The following is a 22,388-nucleotide window of genomic DNA, read 5'->3' as shown; positions in this document are numbered from 1 at the left end:
CTTCCTTCTCTAATTCTTGGATGAGGTGTCCCTCGTGTGGGTTCCCACTGCCCCTCCTATTTCTTCATCACAGCACTTGTTATACCGAGTCACAGTCACAGAATCATGTGTCAAATTCCCGCAGGAGCTACACAGTCTCCAGGTCGGGGCCCTTCACTGCTGCATCCTCAGTTTAGTGTCACAAAAACAAATATTTCTTGAATAAGAGCTACACAAGGACTTCCCTGAGAGTCCAGTGGTTAAGAATCCACTTGCCAATGCAGGGGACATGGGTTTGATCCTTGGTTCAGGAAGATCCCACAGGCCACAAGGCAACGAAATCCGTGAGCCACAGCTACTAAGCCCACGTGCCTAAAGCCTGCTCCACAAGGGAAGCCATTGCAATGAGAAGCCTGCACACCTCTGGGTATGCTCTGGTACCAAGTTACAACCATCACCTGCAGAAAGGAGAGGAGGGAGGGCTGGGTCACCTGCACACCTGTGAAGCCTGCACACCTATGCGCTGCAACTAGAGAAAGCCTCTGTGCAGCAATGAAGACGCAGTGCAGCCAAAAAAAGAATGACACATACGGTGCCCAGAATTGTGCTATTTTACGTATATCAAGTGTCTTACTCTCCATATATGGTGGATACTCTATTAACTCTCATTTACAGATGGGTAATCGGAGGCACAGAGTGGTCAGGTAACTTGTTCTGGGTCCCAAGTCTGCCTCTCTGGGTAGAAGAATGGAGGTGAGGCGGGTGTGCTACTCTCTTCCAGGTGTTGGCCACGGCCCACTCTGTTGGACAGGGCTGAGTTAGGAATGAGGTCCATCTCAAAGGTGAAACATCAGGGTTTTGATTAGAGGTTCTCAGCCAGGGCACAGATTTGGCAATGTCTGGAGACATTTGGAGTCGTCACATCTGAGGGCAGGAATACTGCCACCCAGCATCTGGTAGGCAGGGCCAGGGATGCTGAACTAAACATCCTAAAATGCACAGGACGACCCCACAACAATTGATCTGCTCAGATATTAAAAGCACCACGACCTGTCAAGATTGCATACTCAGTCTCTCAGTCATGTCCGACTCTGTGTGACCCCATGGACTGTAGCCCACCAGGGTCATCTGTCCATAGGATTTTCCCAGACAAGAATACTGGAGTGGGTTGCCATTTCCTCCTCCAGGGGCGCTTCCCAACCCAGGGATCAAACTGGAGTCTCCTGCATTGGCAGGCTGATTCTTTACCACTGAGCCACCTGGGAAGCTCTCCCAGAACAGAAGAACATATAAACAGCCCCACATAGAAGTTGTCAGAGGAAGATTTCTGTCCCCTTCACAAACCAGATCCCCTCTGAGGACCTAGCTCTCAGTCATGGCTCAGGGCCGCCCCCGCTTCAATTCCTCCCCTGCACTGTGTGATCCGGCCTGAGCGAGATTTAGGGACCCAATGCTCAGCAGCAAGCCTGTGCCCCAGATAAACCAAAAGGTCCCTGAGGTGGCCTGTGGAGGGCACCCCAGGGTGACAAGTCCCCTGGGCCAGCTGACCCAATGCTGGGACGGGACAGTCAGCTACCAGGCTGCCTGGAAACATGGATGACCTGCAGAAACTTGTCCAGCCAAAGAATAAGGGACAGTCCTGGCACGCGGCAGGTACCCCACGCTGTCCCTTTTCTGGGGCAATGTCTCCAGAGGAATAGAGCAGGACAAATGGCAGCTTTGGGGACAACAGGCTAGGATCCTCAGTTTCCAGTTCCTTCCTCTCACTGTCACCATCATCACACATCTATCAAACATTCAGAAACCTAACCAGTCAGGGACTTCCCTGGCGGTCCACTGGTTAAGAATCTGCCTTTCAATGCAGAGGGAGTGGGTTCGATCCCTGGCTGGGGGACTAAGGTCCCAAATGCCACGGGGTAACTAAGCCCACATGCCACAACTACAAAGCCCATGTGATCTAGAACCCATCCACTGCAACAAAAAATCTCAAGTGCCAAAACTAAGACCCGATGAAGCCAAAAATAAATAAACATGAAAAACAAAAAACAGAAACCAAACCCTAATCAATCAAAGGTGATACTCGACCTCCCAGCCTTCTCCAGCTGCCGTGGGCACCTCCCTTATGCTCTCTTCTACTCTCAGGCTCCTGCAGCCTCACAGCCATCGACACTCAGGAGCAGGTTTGCTTCTCAACCGTAGGTGCCCACCTGGTCAGGGGCAAGGTCCCCAGAGGTGGGTGCCTCTCGACACCCCTCACACACTGCCCCGCCTCATGGAAGATAACATAGGCTGACACGCACAAGGACCCCTGTGATTCCCAAATGCTCTCTCTTCTGTTAAATCTGGAGTCTGCCAGCAGTGCAGGAGGAAGGAAGGAATAAGCGCTTTTAAACCCATTTCACAGGTGAGGAAACTGAGGCTCAGACAGATGGAGACTTTCCTGGGGAGCAAAGTCCAGGTCTTTCAGCTCCATGAGCCACAATTTTGCAGGGGGACACCAAGTCACCATCTGGGTGTTTCTGTAAGGGATTAGGGTGATGGTGTACTATCTCCTGGAGTTTGCTCAAACTCACGTCCATTGAGTTGATGATGCCGATAAAATACGGTATCAGTGAGCAGTATCAATGAGCATGGTGTTTTGATTGCGGCCGCTGTAGGGTGCAGGAGGCAGCCCGGCCATCAGAGACCTGAGTGCCAGTTCCCACCCTCATACTCGCTGGAAAGCCTCCCTGACTCCTGGCCTCGAAACCTTAGTCTCCTCATCTGTAAAATGGAGACAACCCTTGCAGCTTGCTAATGCAGAGCCGGGTTAGAGAGGGACTGGGAATGAAGGACCCTTGGCCTTCTGAAAAGAATTCAGCAAGAGGGGGACGTTTCTAAATGTCCTGGGAAGGGAATGTGAGGGGAGGGGACATGGACGCAGGAGGCCTGGTGGGCCCTGCCTGCTCCGTCCGCCTTCTTCCCTCTCTCCCATCACCTGGTCCTCGGCACAGCCTCCACACTGCCTCCCCTCCCATAAAGTTGTGATGTGTCCCTGAACCCAGGGCTCCTGCAGTGACCAAGCTCTTACATGCACAGCCCATCCCTGCCAACCTCCCAGCCACCTCATTCCTTCGGCTCCCGTTTCCCCAGCTCCACAAGACTTCCTTCAGCACGTCGACGTGGAGCCCTCCTCCCCGTGGCCTTCAGCCCCAGTGCTCACCAGAGTCCCCTGAAGCTGCCCCCAGGCCCGTGACATCAGATCTCTGAGGTGGCCTCAGGCAGCAGCGTCTTTTAAGATCCACAGGGGTCTCAACGGGGTTGGGGGGTGGGCTGGGAACCAGTGCCCTGCAGATGGTCCAGGGCTGGCCCCCCGAGTTCTCAGCCCACACAGCCCTCACCTCCAAGGGTGGCTCCACGTTATCTATGAGAGTGGTGAGTGTGGATCCAGGACTACAGAACCGGGCTGGGTCTGCTCATCACTGCAGCCTTAACACCTAGTTCTGAGGGTATGGACAGCAGACCCTCAAAACATACTGAATGAAGGAGCGAGTGACAGAACTTCTGGTTGCCGGGGGACGGGACAGTTAGGGAGTTTGGGATCGACATGTACACACTGCTGTACTTAAAATGGATAGCTACAAGGCCCTACTGTACAGCAATGGAACTCTCTCAGTGTTATGTGCCAGCCTGGATGGGAGGGGAGTTTGGGGGTGAATGGTGACATGTCTATGTATGGCTGAGTCCATCTGCTGGGCACCTGAAACTACTACAGCATTGCTAACTGGCTACACCCTGATACAAAATTAAAAAGTTAACAAAACAAAAAAAGCAGTGAGTGACCCTAGACCCTAGACATCTCCCACTCAGGTGTCTCAGACACAGAAATCTGGTTTGTGGGCCCCTCGAGCATCCCTCCTCAGAACCTTGTAAGACAGGTGACGCTCACTATCCGGAATCCAAGGCGTCCAGAAAGGGCAGGACGACCAGTTCTTCACTGTCAGAACCACCCCTCCCCCAGTCTGAGGGCACCGAAAGGGCAGAGTTGTCCCTTTTGACTCTTGAGGGTGTCATTTATGTTTCCAGGAGTCCATTCCTGAAGACCCTCCCAGAACGCTTCCTCCAGCAGCCACGGGACTCTCCGTCTCTCCCCCAAGCTCTCGTTCAAGGGCCTCCTGCTCACTGCACCTCCTTCCCAAACACTCTATTTGAAACAGCAAAAGCTCTGCCCTGACACCCCCAGCCTCCAGTCCATTTTTATTTCTTTACTGTATTCATCACACCAACAAGCTCGGCGTCTAACTGCCATTTGCTTTCTGGCTCCATTGGAGGCGTTTTGTCCCTGATGGACCCACATCTAAACCCGTGCCTGGATGCAGTAGGGGGCCCTTCATTATTTGCGGATGGATGGCATGTCTGCTACCTGCTAAGTGTTTCACCAAGAAAGCCCCGGTAGGCGGTGCACACTGAGGTCTTCACCTGGTCTGGTCCGTGTGTGGCTCGGGGACGCCTAAAGCGGAAAGCGCTTGTTTTCAGAGGGACTCTGATGAGGTGGCGCGAGGCCTCCGGGCTCCCAAGCAGCCACGTTCTCTCTCAACCCCCAGGGGCTTCTGGTGAAGGAGGCAGCAGATACCCTGAACTACACACGAGAAACAAGAGAGAAACAGCAGGAGGGAAGGCCGGGGTCAGGAAGAAGATGGGGAAGAGTGATGTGGAGAAGGGCCCAGCACACAGGTCCCAAGCAGAGAGAGTGACGCAAGGACCTGGTGGGGATCTAACAGGGTTGGTCTGTCTGCATGGGGTGTCTGCACGAGCTGATGACTCACAGGCGAAGCAGGGCAGCACCTCAGCTGGTCTCCCTAGAGCTTGAACTTGCTGGGCTCTGGGGACCTGGGGAGAAGGTGACGTCAAGGAGCAGGGTCCATACCTGATCTCTCATCTTGGGGCAGAGGATGCTGCGGCCTGGGAGATGAAGGAGCAACAACAGAAACTAAGGGGTCCCTAATAAAAATGAGCTAAAGCTGCTATTACTGAACATTTAATGACATGAAAAGGCAATTCACAGAGAAGTCCAAAGCTGATGAATATGTAAAGATGCCCGGATGCCCTGCAACTGTCCAGGAAGAGTAGGTAACACAAGTGGCCGCTTTCCCAGGTCAGACTGCGACAGGTGCCATATGGGTGGTGCCTGCAGGTGAGGGAAGGTGAGAAGGATGAGGGCGGCCCCCAGGTTCCCTGACACCTGGGGAGGCTGAGTCCACCTGCCCCCATCTTCCGAGAGCATATCCTCACTCGGCCGGAACATCAGAGAGGGAAGAGGGGGCGGGGGGGAGGGTCTTATAGGCCTGGGTAAGTTGGGAGTCAGGCTATCCCTCTTGGCAGCAAGTGACGTGACCCGATGTGGCTACTGTGTTGGACACAGCAGGATAAGGAAGAACAGAGCTGGGAGACCGGTTAGTCCAGCAAGATGGTGGCCAAGGACATTGAGAAGTGAGCAGTGGATTTGGGATACATCTTGGAGCTGGATGTGGGGGGTGGGGCAGGTGGATGAGAGTCTAGACAAATTCCAGGTGGGTAGTTTGTTTAACTGAGAAGGGGAAGACAAGAGAAAACATGGTGGGGAGCTATGTTTTGAAAGGATCACCTCTGCAACATTCACTAGACACCCAAAGGAGACTTCAAAGAGGGTGAATTGAAACTAATGAGCTTGGGATGGGTCAGCACTTAGGTGGATTGGACAGGCTCAGGGCAGGGGAGAGCCACCCCCTGTCTAGACAAATTCCAGGGTCGGGGTGCAGGGACTCAGGATGGGATGTGGAGGAGCAGGGGATGACCGTGAGAGTGGTGTCCAAGTCGACATGTATTTCGAGGAAGAATTAAAGGTGTCCAACTCTGCGGTCGTGCCAAGGAAGATAGAGAACCGATCGCGGCATTTGTTGCCCAGAGGCTGCGGGTAACCTTAGTAACAGCAGCTTCCAGGACATGCTGGAGACAACACCCGAGAGAAGTGTGCTCAAGAGAGATGGGGAGGAGAGGAGCTGAGGCAGGGGCCCAGAGAGTCCCACCAAGGAGTTTCTAGGCCAAGAGAAGGGGCTGCCAGTTCCAGGACAGGCTCTCCGGGTCTCCGGGGTCCCCACCATGCTCCCCAACAGGCTGCCTGGGCCTTCTGAGCAGAGATCCCTGCCTGCACCCCACTGTTTGCCTCTTCCGCCTGCATGAGTCAGGTCAGGAGGGATCTCTCGGGACACAACCCGTAGAGCTGGCTGGCCACGCAGCCGCCTCGGAGTCTTACATAACCCTCCGTAAATTCTCAGAGAGTGATTCATCTCAAGTCAGCGTCTGACGTTCAGCACTTTTGCAGGCAGCGAGGGAGAGGCAAAGGGTGTGCAAGCCGATGCCCAGGTGAGATACGCTGAGATGACGTTGACATTCCCTGGAGGTGGGGGAAGCCTCAATAGATGGGAGCCGAGGGAGCCACCACCTGCTTCCTGGTACCCATCATTCCGGGAATGGTTGGCATCCGAACAGGCGCCACCTTCCGCCCCAGGGAGGCCCCGCGCACTCGAATGGGACCGCCCCCAGCTTGAGAGTCAAGGGCGGGAGCAGAGGAAATGTCCTGGGACGCCGGAGCCTGAACTTCAGTCCTTGAACCACCACACATAACTTGCTATGTGACCTCTGGAAATGCCTCCACCTCTGTGAACCATGGTAGTCTTGCTTGTAAAATGAGGATGTCAAACAAGGGGAAAAGGTAATTGTGTATTTACTGAGTGCCTACTATGCCCTGGTCTTCTCCAGGAGCATAGAGTCCCTTGGACTGCACAGAGATCAAACCAGTCAATCCTAAAGGAAATCAACCCTGAATATTCACTGGAAGGGCTGACTGATGCAGAAGCTGAAGCGCTAATACTTTGGCCACCTGACATGAAGAACTGACTCATTGGAAAAGACCCTGATGTTGGGAAAGATTGAAGGCAGGAGGAAATGACAGAGGACGAAGTGGCTGGACGGCATCACTGACTTGACGGACATGAGTTTAAGCAAGCTCCGGGAGATGGTGAAGGAGAGGGAAGCCTGGTGTGCTGTGTCCATGGGGTCATAGAGTCAGACACGACTGACTGACTGAACAGCGCCCCAGGAGTTACTGTAGGGCCTTCGTTCTCAGGTGCGATGGTGATGGCCTGCATCTCAGAGAGGAGGAGACAGAGGCTCAAGAGAGGTGAGGAGGCCCACGAACATGTTCTCTCGACCAAAAGGGGTACAGTCAAGATCAGAAGCCAAGACCACCTGACACTAAAGCTTGGGCCCCTTTCTGGACACAGTCCTTGTAGTGACGGGGGTCAAAGAGCTCTTTTCAATATCCCAAAGGGCCTGAAGGAGTGACCCTCTGCCCACTGAACAGCCACATGGCCACCCACGAAGCCAGAAGGCAGCTCTGGGTGGAACCATGTCAGCTCAGAGGAGCCCTGGCAGCGGGTCTCAGACTCCAATACTGGAGATAAGAAAACAGCCTTGGTGCCTGCCCCTCTCCTCAGTCTTACGGATTCTGATTTAGCTGGTCTGGAGCCCAGGCACGGAGGATTTCTAAGCCAGTTGTTGAGAGCCTCAGTCTGAATCCATCTATTCAAAGTGTGGTCCTCAGACCAGCATCAATAGTCTCTGTGAGCTCATCTGACCTTCTGAGTCAGAATCTAGATTAAAAAAACATATATATATTGGCCATGCTGCTTGGCCTGTGGGATCTTAGTTCCCTGACCAGGGATGGAACCTTTGCCCTCTGCTGTGGAAATGTAGAGTCTTAACCACTGGACTGCCAGGGAAGTCCCAGAACCTACATTTTTAATAAGATCCCTGGAAAGGCACCTTTGTGCTGAAACTGGGGGAGCATGGGGCTGGGGGAAAACCCCTGCAGTCGTCAGGTGCAGGTGGTGTGCTCGGTGGTGGCCTAGTTCTGAAATCTGGGGCAGGACCTGGAGCCTAGTGAAGTTGTACAGGGAAAGTCTTTGCAGTGGGAGGGCTGGGGGAAGGGAAATGAAAGTGGTCCTTAGGGGATGGGGCAACCATTCAAAACCACTGGCCTGGGGCAGTTGCTGTGGTTCTTCAACTAACACTCAAAGGGTTGGCATCTCAGGCCCTGGTAGCTTAGATTGTTGTTTTTTGTTCAGTCACTAAGTCGTGTCCAGCTCTTTCTTCAGCCCCACGGACTGTAGCCCACCAGGCTCCTCTATGGGGTTGCCTAGGCAAGAATACTGGAAGAGGTTGTCATTTCCTTCCCCAGGTAGCTTAGGTGGTTTTTCCTGTTTGATCTTCCCTTAACCATGTGAGATGGCTTCTTGAGCCTTTTTATGGCTGAGGGGACAGTTGCAAGGGAGGTTAAGTAGCTCCTTGTAGGTCACAGAGAGGTGTGAATAGAATGGAAAGAGGGAAAGTTAGAAAGGAAGGCAGGATCCTCAGAGACCTGACCCCAGCACTGAAGTCTGCCTCTCCACAGGCAGCTCCCCTCCCTCTCATCAGCCCTGAGGGTGGCCATGGGCCGGGGCTGGCTCCAAAAGACCACGCCTGGCTCTTGAGGCTTTTAAGCCAGGTTCTTGGGTCTTCAGGCTTCTCTGGTAAAGAACTGCCTGCAATGCAGGAGACCCAGGTTCGATTCCTGGGTCAGGAAGATCCTCTGGAGAAGGAAATGGCAACCCACTCCAGTATTCTTGCCTGGGAAATCCCATGGACAGAGGAGCCTGGTGGGTACATGGGGTCACAAAGAGTCGGACACGACTGGGCAACTGACACTTTCACTTCATTTCTTAGATCTGCAGAGGCCATGTGTTCCCCAACCCTGTTGGACTTTAACTCCAAACACCAAGCACATGACAGCTCACAACACAAGCCGGTCAATAGGGAGGCTGGCCGTCAGCAACGGCCTCTGCCAAAGGAAGTTTCCTGGCTGGGAGATCCTGGCCGTGGCTGCCTCTGGTCCTGCCAGGATAGGCAAAGGGCAGGGGATCCCAGAGGCCAAGTCAGCAGCCCGTCACTCTCAGATGAGGACGATGAACCAGAGCAAGATGGTAACTTGCTCAAGGTCACACAGCAAGCTCTTCTTGGGAAGGACCAAGAATGCCTGGTCGCACTGCTTTGTAGGGGACAATGAGGAGGGGCAGCCTGAGGCCCTGATGGGCTTGGGCAAAAGCAACCCTGGGGGGCAGGCGGCCTCCTCGGCATGGCCCAGATGAGGGCACTCCCAGCTTTGACATTGCCTCCACCCACCGGCTGCCCCCTGGGGACCCAATCATGGAGAGTACAGAGAGTCTATGGGCTTCTCATCCACCTGCCCACCAGAAGGTGCTCAGAGACGGTTCCCTGAACGATAAAGGCAGACCAGGAGCCGGGCTCCCCATGCAGTCCAACCCTAACTGGGCCTGGTTGAGTCACCCCAAGACCAAATCATCAAAGGCAGCGTCTTCCCAGAAGGTTGCTCTCGCCACCCCACTCAAACCAGGGTCCCCAACACACCCTCCCCACTCCACTCGGAGCAGTGGGTCATGTTTGAAGGATGTCACACCTGCAGATGTCACAGTCTGTGAGGTGCGGGCTGTGGATGAGCAGCCCAGAGAGGAGGGAGAGAGGAGCAGACCCCTTGGCGCTCAGCTCTGACCCCTGACCGCATCTCTGCCGCTCACTGCCTTTTTTTTTCCTGGAACCACTCGATTCAAGCCCAGATGCTGGCCCTTCTCTTCTCTAGATGAGACAAAATAGTCTGCTTTCTTCAAAAGGAAACTTGTAAGAACGGGTGCGAAGCCAAAAAGAAAACAAGAACAAATGCAAGTGTGACAAGACCGATGGATGCACAGAAAACAGATTCCCAATTTGGGACAGAAACGGGCTCCCGTTAAGTCCAGATGGGAACGCTCTTTGAAACTGTAAAATTCTATAAGGACACTAAAATTTAATTATTACAAACACTCCATCTTTTAAAGTTGTCTAAGGCCAAGGAGTTGGTGATGGACAGGGAGGCCTGGCGTGCTGTGATTCATGGGGTCGCAGAGAGTCGGACACGACTGAGCGACTGAACTGAACTGAACTGAACTGAAGGCCAAAGAAGTTAAAAAGATTAAGTCAACTTCAGGGATAAACCCTCGCATGGTCTGGAGTCTTTGGAACTGAGAGTCCTGATCACAGGATTTCTAGAACTTGATGCCTGCTACCCGTTCGAGGATGTCAATGAGAAGAGGGGGCTGCCTTGATGGAGAGCCTTGTGGGATCTCAGGGGCTCTTTGCTACGCAAGGTAGCAAAGACCAGCCTGTCCCAGGAGGTGTGGGTGTGCCTGGCTGGCAGGGCGTCCCAGACACAGGGCTGGCACAACCAGGGTTGAAAGACATGCCTGCTATGTGCCTGAACCAGATGTGAGTCAGTGGGTGATGACGCTGCCCAAAGGGCAGGGGTGCTGTGGGCCTGCAGGCATCCTCCTCAAGGGTAAAGGGGACTGGACAGAGGCCGCCCCTGCACCTTCTCCCCATCTCTGCCCCAAGATCCCCAAGGCCTGCACCCTGAATCCCAGCTGACCTCAAAGAGGGGGTCCGGTGGCCAAGGTTGGGACAGTTCACCCTTTTTTATTTTTTACAGAGCAGGAAACGGAGGTGACCTATAGATGATAAATGACTTGGACGCAGGCCGTTGACTCCTCTCTGAGCTGCTTGGGCCTCACTAGGATCTTGCACTCCATTTGGTTTGGGAACCGCTCACTTGTGCAGGGCTCCTTCCCTATAGGGGGCAGGCATAAGGCACCACCCAGACACTCCTGAGGAGCCCACAGTCTCATGGTGGCAGACGGGGAATGAAACCCCTCCTGATTTTCCTTCCTCCTGATCAGCATCTCTCAAACTGAGGTTCAGTGGAACAGGTTTGCCCAGGTGCTTCCTGGGTTCTCATTCCCCATGCTCATTACAGCAGCTAGCATGTCCATGCTGACTGCATGCTGAGCGCAGTGCCCGTGGCCTGACAGGGAATAACAAATGCAGTCTGCACGAGATGCCTGAGATGAGCACTGCCTCAGTATATGAGTGAAGAACAAAGGCACTGAGGTTCGGCACCTTGCAAAACAACACACAGCTGGCTGGCAAGAAGCAGACGTGGGATTGAAGTCAGAGCCATTTATTCCAGAGCACAGGGTCACGGAGTCAAACAGACATGTCTGTGCAGGATTTCTGAGTCTTTCACATGCCCACAGGTGGTGTAGGTTCCCAAGAGGAGGATGCAGGCTGTCGTTCACCCCAACAGTATGCTGCTCATTTATCTGATAACTGTGTATTGACTGACTGCTCTGTGCTTGCCTGGTATTACGGGGCACGGAGGAGTGCTGGGCAGACACAGGCACAATGACTGCAAGGGGATGGTTCGGGCTATGCTGAACCTCAGAGGGTACCCTTCAAGCACTCCAAAGCTTGGTGTTTTGTTTAATTTAGGCTTTTTAGACAGAAAATTTCTAAGATCAGCCACATGAAGCAACACATCCTGAATTTGAGTTCTTATTCTCTTTGGGAGCCAGATTTTCAATTCTGTACACGTACACGTGGCATCATGTGCCATCATGGAGAGGTATCCTCCTGGCCTATGAAGGGGAGGGAGCCGTGTCCACACACGAAACAAGACCGCGCAACCTCATGCTAATCAGCGCTGATCCACCAAGCATCTGTTATATACCAGACCCCATGCCGGGCACAGGGTTAGAGCAGGAAAGCGAACAGACCTGGTGTCTAGAACACTGGGTGTGTGACCTTGAAAGAGAAGGTCGTTACTTGCATAATACAAAAGCAAATATAAAATTACAAAGTGTGATTGGCAGGAAGGAGCAAAAAGAGAGGATATCAGAGCTCAGACAAGGGACCTGACTGCAGAAACACTGTGTGTTGAGGGGTGGGGGTGCTCTGCATGCACCCCTAACAGTTTCTGTTGACTGAGCCTTGGGTTCCGTGGAATGTACAGGACACATTCCGGGACTGGCTTCACTTTACCATGCTGTCCTTTGCTTTGCTTCATTTGGAGGTGGGAGGGGAGGGAAGGAAAAAGAAAGCAAAAAATGTGCAACTTACTTTACCCCAGCAAGAAGAGAGACAGGGTTTCTAGAAGGGATCATTTCTGTCTCTGAAGGCCACTCCTGGGGATAGAGAGGGGATTGTTACTTTGTTACTACCTACCCTTACCCTCACATGTTTCCTATCCTCATTTTTCTCCCTGAGTCTCAAAGCAAGTTTTACACCAGGAGGTTTGGGGAGTTTGCAGATGGGAAAAGCTCATGAAGTCTGTTCCTTGGGCCTTTTCTGAACCGTGAACTACAGATCTGGGATCTCTTGCTTGTAACCAGAAGCCGGTCTGAGAGTTTTGTGAGCGGCCCTGCATTTTCCTGGGTTCCCCATGGCTTGCTGCAGATGGTTTCCAGGGCAAAAACGGTCCACACCCCTGGAGGAGTGACAGCAAAGTTGGGGTGACTGTGGCTGGCGTGTCTACCTGGACGAGGCTGGGGGCCATGTCCACCAGGCAATACTGGAGTGGGTTGTCATTTCCTCCTCCATGGGATCGTCCTGACCCAGGGATCAAACGTGCCACTCCTGCTGCATCTTCTGCTTCACAAGCAGATTCTTTAACACTGAGCCACCGGGGAAGCCATACACATGATTATGTTTGTATTATTATAAAACATTGTTAAAATAGTGGCATAAACAGGTTTGGAAACAAATAGAGCTGACTCTTGGCTACATTTAAAGCTGGGCATCGAAGGGCATGGGTGCTCCGTGTCATCAGGGGAGTGACAGGCATCCATTCACATGTCAGGTTGGTTAAACGAAAACCAACTGAGCCTTGGCTCTTATCTCGTTTTATCCACAGCTGGGATCCTAATAGCAGTTCAGAAAGATGTCTGGCACCACCCCACCCTCCGGCTCCTGTCTCTGCAAAGTGTATCCACTCCAATTACTCCTTAGGTCATGGTGAACATGTGACTTGATGACCTGCAAATGGGAGACCTCTGTGCCGCCTTCAAGGGCTTGTGTGCAGCCCTCTGACTCCATTGGCTGGATCTCATTACACAGAAGCTCTGGCTCACAGGTGAGATGGAGAAACGGCCCAGGTGAATCAGATGTGCTGAGTCGTCTGGGCGATAGCTTTGTTTGGCACAGCCCCGTCAAGGAGTGTGGCACCATGAAACCAAACAGCGTTTAGGCTCTCAGAGGGAGGCGTTCCTCGTTTTGAGCGAAAATAAAAAAAACATGCAAGAGAAGCCATCCATGGCCATGTATTGTAGAGGGTCTACTTGAGAGGGACTCCTTAGCAGATGTCAGAAGTAAAACTGGAGACAGAGGAAAAGGACCTTGTTTTGGGGCTTCCCTGGTGGCTCAATGGTAAAGAACTCACCTGCCAATGCAGGAAACACAGGTTCGTTCCCTTAGTCGGGAAGATCCACTGGAGCAGGAAATGGCAACCCACTCCAGTATTCTTACCTGGGAAATCCCATGGGGAGAGGAGCCTGGTGGACTGCAGTCCAGGGGGTCACAGAAGAGTCAGACACGACTTAGCGACTAAACACCACCACCGAGTGGCTACTGTGTGCTGGGTGCTGCAGCAGGTGCAGGGTGGAGTGAATGCAGCACCAGCAAAGCTCTGTGTGAGACTAGTCTTGCGCCAGTTCATGACCTAATGTCATATATCCCCCTCAAAAACAGACACGAAGAGCCACAGTGAGCAAGGCAACGGATCCTCAAGGGTCACTTCGGCTCCGACCCTCAGAAGTGACTCTAATTCTCAGATGGCCCTGGCTCATCTGTCACAGGGTGTTTTATTACATAAGTGTTCAGAGATGAAAAATGTCATGTATATATCAAAAAGACTGCAAAAGCAAAGGAAAATAATTAAAAAAGAAAACCAGAAGCAAATGAAATGAGATGTGGCGATATCATGTCATTCTTTTCCCCCCTTTACAAGATCCAAAGGGGAATTCTGAAGTCTGGCTAAGACTCATTGGAGAAGCTGATAAAAATGAAGACTTCAAAGACCCACCACCCGCCCCCGCCAAAGATGATGGTTTAGTAGGTCTGGAGTTCTTAATAAGCCTCCTAGGTGGTTTTCTGATGCAGGTGGTCCCCTAAGTGACCATCCCGGTGAAATAATCCAAACTAGATCCCCTTCACAGCTGGGAACACAGGAAATTCACCACCTCAGGCTGAAATTAACCAGACGATACCTACCAGAACAGCAAACTACTCTCCCCTCTAAGCACCTGCCCACCCGGATTCAGAACATTATCTTAATGGAACACCTGCTGCTGGCCGGCACCAATGGGCTAAACAACTAAAATGTCTTAGCTTTAAGGCTATAAATATAGTGTTAAATTATTGTGATGAAGTAACTTAACAGAACCAACAAATCAATTACAGTATATGACGCCAATCGATTGAGATACATCAAAAGAATTGGCCCTTCCATGAAGGTCAAGTTAACCCAGACTTCCTCTCACCAAACTCACTGGTTAAAATTCATTCAAAGGAGTCCAAACGTGAATGAAGGAGAAAGGAGGAGAAAAAACACCTATAAGCCCATGCATTGATTATGAGAGAAACTCTGAAAAACTTCTGGAAGATATCATGAATTAAAGAGGAAAATCCAGTCCACAGGCAGGGCCAGAAGCCTGGATGGCAAGTCCTGGGATGGAACAAATATCTAGGTGTTTCCTTATAGATTCAATCACCTGTGAGCACTGCTGCTGCTAAGTCGCTTCAGTCGTGTCCGACTCTGTGCAACCCCATAGACGGCAGCCCACCAGGCTCCGCCGTCCCTGGGACTCTCCAGGCAAGAACACTGGAGTGGGTTGCCATCCTTCTCCAATGTGTGAAAGTGAAAAGTGAAAGTGAAGTCGCTCAGTCGTGTCCGACTAGTAGTGACCCCATGGACTGCAGCCCACCAGGCTCCTCTGTCCATGTGATTTTCTAGGCAAGAGCACTGGAGTGGCTTGCCATTGCCTTCTTCATGTGAGCACTTGGCACCAAATAAAACATTTATCCCAAACAGAGATTACAGGACAGAGGCATCGGGTAAGGATCAAGGTGCAGGGACTGCCCTGGTGGTCCAGTTTGGTTAAAACTCTGCACTTCCAATGTAGGGAGCCTGGGTTCAATCCCTCAGCAGGGAACTAAGAATTCACATACCACAGGCATGGCCAAAAAAAAGATGTACCTTTAATGCAGAATTAAGGTGCTTCTCCTGCGACAAACTTTTGCTGAGGAACTAATCGTGTCCCCTGTCACCAAAACATTCCTTTGATTTTCTCCAGGTGTAGAACATGTGCTTTTGTGAGCTTAAAAGCAAGCAAGCAGTCTACTTTAAGTTCAGTGTGTTTTACACTCAACGCTCCCCTCTTGGCAGTGCACTCTGCTTACAAGGGAGGTCCCTAGGTGTTCTCAGGTCCTAAGCACCTCTTTAGAGGATTCCCAGGTGATGCTGGTGGTAAAGAACCTGCCTGCCAATGCAAGAGACGCAGATTCTATCCCTGAGTCAGAAAGATCCTTCTGGAGTAGGAAGTGGCAACCCACTCTAGTATTCTTGCCTGGAAAATCCCATGGACAGAGGAGTGTTCCATCCATGGCAACAGCCCATGAGATCACAAAGAGTCAGACATGATTGAGCACAGACAACCACCTCCTTATTTACATACCACATCAATAGGGCCCCTATCTGACTTTCCAGCCCACAATGATCAAAAACTATCTAAAGGCTGCCAGGGAGTACAGACAATATCCACAAATGACAGATGAAAAAGGAGATGGTGAGAAGTATAACCTTTTCCAAAAATACTTGAGCCACACATCAAGCTTCTGGATCCTGCACACGGGAACTCTGAGGGTGTCACTTCACCACCACAAAATACAAGGTGCTGGTCACCTTGAGCCTTCTAAGAAAGGTGAAAAGATGTTCCGGACAAAATTTTTAAAAGTGAGGGAAGTAGCAGCTTCATTAGACCTGACAGCAAAACGCCTGTGCACAGAGTCATCCCCCTTCCTGTGTCCAAGACGGACTCCAGGCACTCAGCCTGGCCCGGATCCCTGAGCGTGACCCTGCCTGGAATCCTGCTCACGGCACTGCTGGCAGCTGCTCCCCTTGCACAGATGGAAATCCAAAACCCACTTGCCAACCATGGCTTGGAAAGACTCCTATGAAATCAGAAAAAAAAAAAAAAAGAACTAAAAAGTTGATGCCAAGGAGCAAGGTTTAATTCTCTGGTGCCTGGATCTGCTCATCCCTAAAAAGCTGGCAGACAAGGTGGCTCCTCACACCCAGGCTGGCTGAGACTGCTCAGCGTGGTCTCCCTAGAGCATACAAATCGGACTTGACCAGGAAGGACCAACCACCTGCCAGTGCAGGAGACACTGGAGATTCAGCTTCAATCCCTGGGTTGGGAAGATCCCCTGGTGGAGGACATGGCAATCCACTCCAGTGTTCCTGCCTGGAGAATCCCATGGACAGAGGAGCCTGGCGGGCTACAGTCCATAGGGTCTCAGAGTCTGACATGACTGAGCACGCACGCAGAAAGGACCAAGACTTTTGTTCACCTCAAGCGTAAGTTTTAATTCCTTCAAATTAGCTGGTGCTTCTCGTCCACACCTGGGCAGCTGGGTACTTACTAACAAGCCACATAAACTCTGTGCTGCAGGTTCCCCGACTGTAAAATGGGAAACATAAAAGTACTTCATAGGGTTGGTACAATGACTAAACGGGGCAGTACGTGTAAAGCCCTGAAAACAGTGGCCATCAAGTGCTTTGAAACATCAGTGACCATCTTTCGCATTTCGGTGAACTGGGGTCCCTTCATTAAATTTTCATGGTTTCACAGAGCTAATGAAGTGTTTTCTTCCAAACTCAGCTTTTAAAAATTTACACTTGAACTGTGAAATTCAAAACCGACAGAAAATAAGTTACACGGGAGGGGGTGACAGAATTTTTTTTCTCCCACTATGATTTGAAAAATGATTTCGCTTTATGGCTCATTATCTGATGGGAGAAAGGGAAGCAGCTACAGTCAGAAGGGGCGACAGAGGACAAGACGGTTGGATGGCATCATCAACAGACACGAGTCTGAGCAAGCTCCGGGAGTTGGTAATGGACAGGGGAGCCCGGCGTGTTGCAGTCCATGGGGTCGCAGAGTCAGACACGACTGAACGACTGAACAACAATCAGTACGTGAAGCACAGGCCTGCCTAAGACACAGCAAAGGGCCCCAGGGTGACGGGCAGCAGAAGCCAGAGTGACAGCCACTTGAGCGCCTTCTCTGGGTGGAGGCAAGAGATAATGAAGGAAGGTTCTGGCCACCACGACCTGTGTGGCCATGGAACCTCATCGTTGGCCAAAGACCAGCCCTTTGCACCTGAGCACCAGCCCAAACCTTGAGTCAGATTCAAACTGAGATTCCGGAGGTAACAGCAACCCATACAGGGGATCTTCACAACCATCCTTCCTGGCCAGATGGACCGTTATTGCTATTTACAGAAAGGAAAGCTGGGGCTCAGAGGTTAAGGAACTTGCCTAAGGCTAACAGGGCTAATAAGGGGATGAAGCCAGGATCAAACATTTTATTCATTTGACAAACATTTATTGAGCAGCTGCTACCTGGCAGGCAGTGTGGGAGATGCTGGAGATGCAGCAGGGAACACACTGAAGTTCCTGCTCAGGGAGAACTTTCATTCTAGGAGGGGGCACATTTAATAAACCAAACTAACAAATCAAGACAAGGAAGTATGACTGAGTGAAGGGCCTCTGAGAACAGCAGAGCAGAGGGAGGAGACGGAGGGACGAGGGCAGTACTTCAGGTCGGGATGGACAGGTGATAAGCAGCTCAGGGTCCGGGGCCACTCAGTGTCCTTGGCTACATCCCAGTGCCTGAAATGAAGTCACAGCAGGACCCTGAAGGGCCCTGGGAGGCCAGGCATCTGGAGCTCCCTGGATACCTCTGCATCCTCAGGTGCTCCAGGCTCATTCGCTGTGCCTGGGGGCCCAGATGGAGAGCAAGGATCATCTGAGGGCCATTGGGAGTGTTTCTCTCAAACAACTATAAAATAAACTGAGGTTTGGCAGTTTCCATAAAGGAATCTCTTTTTCTTCCCAGGCCTTGGGAAGCATGAGCAGTTTCTTCAGCAACCTGTTTCGAGTTCCTCAGCAGTCATCACCTGCCACGTTCCAGCTCTTTCCACCAAGGACAGTCAGTACATCCCATCCGTCTCCTCAGTGGGGCCCCCCCGGCTCTATCATTGTAAGGACTCAAGTCCTGATCGCTAAACGACAGTGGTCACCATCACCACCACAGCCATCAGCCTCATAGGAACACACACCACCTCCGCTAGCCCAGTCACTTACAGATCAGGCTCAGCCAGCGGCCTATCCTACCCGTGACACATGGAACCCAGGGAATTAGCAGCCAGGTGGCTAGGCATTCAAGGCCAATGTTTATTTCCGGCATGCTCCCCAACAGAACGCCTCTGTGGATGATGGCATCAGCGCCAGTCACTTGGGGAATGCAGTGATTATGTAGGATGTGTGTGCTCAGCCATGTCCGACTCTTTGCGACCCCATGGACTGTAGCCCACCAGGCTCCTCTGTCCGTGGTATTCTCCAGGCAACAACACTGGAGCAGGTTGCAATTCCTCCTCCAGGGGAACTTCCTGACGCAGGGATTGAACTCATGTCGCCTGAGTCTCCTTCACTGGCAGGCAGATTCTTTACCACTGCACCACCTGGGAAGCCCATCTACATAAAACCCCAGTGAATCAGATGGTTTCACACAGCAGCAAAGAGCTGGAACCAGCGGGGTTTGGAATCCTCGTTTACTGCAGTAGGGCAGAATGCAGGCGATGTGGTCCTTCTCAGACTTGATCGATTGGTCTGTAAATGAGGGCAACTGTTCTTCCTCAGGTGGTGGGAGATTAGTGCCCGGGAGATTAGGTCCTGGGAGTTAGTGCCCGGAAGGAAGGAACAGCCAGGAATACCCTCAGCTCCTCCATGGTGTCGTTATACCCCAAGGGTCCTCTGAAAACTGCTGTATATGGGACAAAGTCTGCCAGATCTACTGACCAACACCTTCCTTGTTCCAGACTGACCGGGAAAGCTGTTTTCTGAATGGCTGGCTGACTGAATCACTATAGGAGAATGTGCCTGAATTCACAGGCCCAATAATAGCTTTGGAAATAGAAGCCATCTGAAAATGTCCCTAAACTCGAGCTGGGCTGGCAAGGATTGGATGTGATTATAAAAAGCAAGTGAGAAGAGAATGTTACTGCAAGGAAAATTGAATCCACATGAGTTTTAAATAACTTCATTCCAACAGAGAATATTAAAATGTTATATTTTTGGCAAGTATTAAGTACTGACACAAATGCAATTTTCAATTTAAATTCTACTTTAACTTAAAAAAAAAAAAAGGCCAGAATTGTATCCTAAGGCCTAAACCCCCTTCTATTATTAACTTATGTGTGAAACAAACTCGAGGTCATTTAAAAATGTTTTCCACTTAAAATTTACACTTAGATTTAATGCTAAGATTCAAGAGGTCACCTAAACATAACATTATTATACAGCAGGCTCTTGTCTAAACACTGACATGGAAATATGCTTAAATACGTTCTGATTCAGGACATAAACCAATACTTTAATCTGTAGCTTTCTGTCAATATTGAAATGACACCCTACTGAGTAACCCGGGTGGCATCTATCAAAGGAATTTTTAAAAACATTGGCTCTTTGTCTGATATCCTGTTGTGGGTTATAAGCTGGACCTGCGAAGGCATATTCAGGCATGAACTTATTCCATTAAAAGCTTCTATGTTCTCTGGACCATCCGCCTGAATTTCAGGTTGCTTTCTGTAAGAGACAGTTGAAACGGAATTTAGCTGGTCCAAATAAGGCAGAAAACAGAAGGTCATACAAATCCTATCACCCCAGTAGTTCAGCAAGTTTAATGGAAGTGTTCACAAGTCCTTTAATGGTTCACAACCGAATGTCATTTTTGCAGCAGCTAATAATTTACTGTAGCATCACGATGTTCTTTTTTTTCCCAATTCTTATTTCTAATCCAGCAACTAAATAAAACCTACACACCCTTCAAGCTCCAATATTTTAAAAATAACTTTTAACAAAAACTTAACCCTTCGTTTTGCACTCAATGGACTATGTGCTGACATGGCAAGGGAAGCCGCGAGCAACTCTGATCCCGGCCAAACGGGTCAAGGTTCTCACATGACATCTGAGAATACTCCTGGTGAACCAGGGGATCTTGCTTTAGAACCACTTCCAAAATCAAAGAACATTATTATCATTAGAGTTTTGTCGACTAATCAGACTGATCTCAAAAGCCAACTGGGCTCCCCTGGTGGCTCATCGGTAAAGATTCCACCTACAATTCAGATGCGAGTTTGATTCCTGGGTCAGGAAGACCTTCTGTTGAAGGAAATGGCAACCCACTCCAGTATTCTTGCCTGGGAAATCCAATGGACAGAGGAGCCTGGCGGGCTACAGTTCATGGGGTCGCAAAGAGTCAGACAATGAAGCCGAGTGGACCTGAAAGCTCTACGATGGTGGAAGAAGCATGGCCCACAGTTAAAACAGTGAAACTAGATGTGTTCCCATGAGCAGCTCCATACCATCAACAATCCCGCTGCACCAGGAAGGAGCCTTACCCAGAAGGGATGGTTCTACCTGCTCACTGATGCTGGAAAAGCCCTCATTAGAGTCACTACCAAGTTCTGTATTCTACATTTAGAGAAAATGAAGCTTAAAAAAAAACACAACAACTATAAAAATGAGCAACAGGAAGGTGTTAAGCTTGGAGAGAGTTCAAATCCTAGCTTTCCACTTGAGAGTTGTGTGACCTCTAAACAAAAATCACTCCCTGTCCCTGGTGTCTGTTCCCCCATCTGTAAATGATACCCACCTCATGGGGTTCTTGTCAAGTTTGGAAAATGTGCTGCACAGCAGCTCGCACAAAGCAAGCACCTGGAAACTGTCAGATTCACCACTTCCATCACCTTCTGGAGAGGAAGAGGCACGAGGGAGGGGAGTGGGAGAACTGAGGGGCACTGGTGTGGCTGGAGGCAGGAAGTGGGTAGCAGTGGGTGGCATGGAGCCGTGTTGGGTGGCCCTCAAACAGGACTCTGGATGGGCATTTGCCTGAAGGGATGAGCAGCTTCACATTGTCCCTATATCACACTCACTCAAACCTCAGGTTCTGTTCCACTCAACGTTTCTTTTTTGAATACAAGACATTTTCGTCTATAAAGAATTTCAATGGTAATACGGATGTCATTATTTTCACCAGTATGTATTTTTTCTTTTTTAAATCCCACAGCACTGCCGTATTTAAGGCCTTACATCCTGCAAGCAAACTCCCAGGAAAGGGTCAAGGCACCGGGAAGGTGGGGCCGAAGAGGGGTCTTTGAGCAACATGCTCAGCAATAAACTGCATAACAGCCTGGCCATTCCTTTCCCCTGGGGACCTATCACCTCTTGTCTCCTGCAGGCATATAGCCCAGGCTCAAGACCAGACCCCCAGCTTTCAGAAAACGTGAACAATGCTGTTAGTATCTATTCTGCCAATGTTGAGAACACACAAGCACATCAGCAATTAAGAGCTACACAGTCATTATCTTTCCCACATAAACTCTGAGATTCTTCAGTGTGCGCTGAAAGCACCTGGGATAGCAACCTGACACACTGCCCAGGCCCCACCCCAAGAGGGTCTCTTTACTTAAAAGGCTGGCTCTTGGTCCTTGGAGCTGGGAGCTTGAGTGCCACCTCTGGGTTAAGTTTGAGAAGCGCCAAGCTGTGGCCTGATAACCATCTGGAGGTTCCTGAACACACTCCCCTCAGGAGTGCTGTATCAGGACATTCACAGAGAGACTGGACCCCAAAGGGGCAGCAGCAGCAGGGTTCATGCGGCCGGGGAGAGAGGAGGCCATGGCAATGTCTCCAAAATGAATGGCAGAAATGGCAGACCATTTTCTTCAATCCTCAGCCTGGTCTCTGGACTACTTTAACTGTGGCTTTTTTATCTGAGTCAACCTTTCCTCGGGGCTTCCCTGGTGGTTCAGACGGTAAAGAATCTGTCTGTCATGCCGAAGACCTGGGTTGGGAAGATCCCCTGAAGAAGGGAATGGCAACCCACTCCAGTCTTCTTGCCTGGAGAATCCCATGGACAGAGGAGGCTGGAGGGCTACAGTCCATGGGGTCGCAAAGAGTCAGACATGACTGAGTTACTAACACTTCCTTCACTTTACAGCCTTTCCTCACCCGTCTGTACTCTAACCTACTTTCAAGGCAAAGTGTCCTCTGTAAGTGTTTCTAATGGTAAGTCCATCAATTCAAACTGAGGCCAGATTGCAAGCCAAAATACACAGAAATAAAATAATGA

At 50.8% G+C, this 22,388-nt stretch overlaps 1 protein-coding gene across 9 annotated transcripts in view; it reads right to left on the bottom strand.

Moving 5' to 3' along the window:
* Positions 1–22,388, bottom strand: part of PRDM2 (PR/SET domain 2) — a 133,651-nt gene that overhangs the window by 9,540 nt on the left and 101,723 nt on the right. For 2 of the 9 annotated variants that reach the window (XM_088845333.1, XM_055419247.2), the window contains exon 9: positions 12,040–12,104. The exons of the other annotated variants lie outside the window; for them this stretch is intronic. In XM_088845333.1, coding sequence (XP_088701459.1) covers positions 12,080–12,104 — 25 coding nt within the window. In that variant the 3' untranslated portion in view covers positions 12,040–12,079. The remainder of the gene's footprint in view (positions 1–12,039; positions 12,105–22,388) is intronic. 9 annotated transcript variants of the gene reach the window in all.

The sequence above is a fragment of the Moschus berezovskii genome, chromosome 17, assembly GCF_049115385.1.
Source record: "Moschus berezovskii isolate FMDL1 chromosome 17, NW_MosBer_1.0, whole genome shotgun sequence".
Classification (NCBI taxonomy): Eukaryota; Metazoa; Chordata; class Mammalia; order Artiodactyla; family Moschidae; genus Moschus; species Moschus berezovskii.
This window is presented reverse-complemented; position numbering and strand designations above follow the sequence as displayed.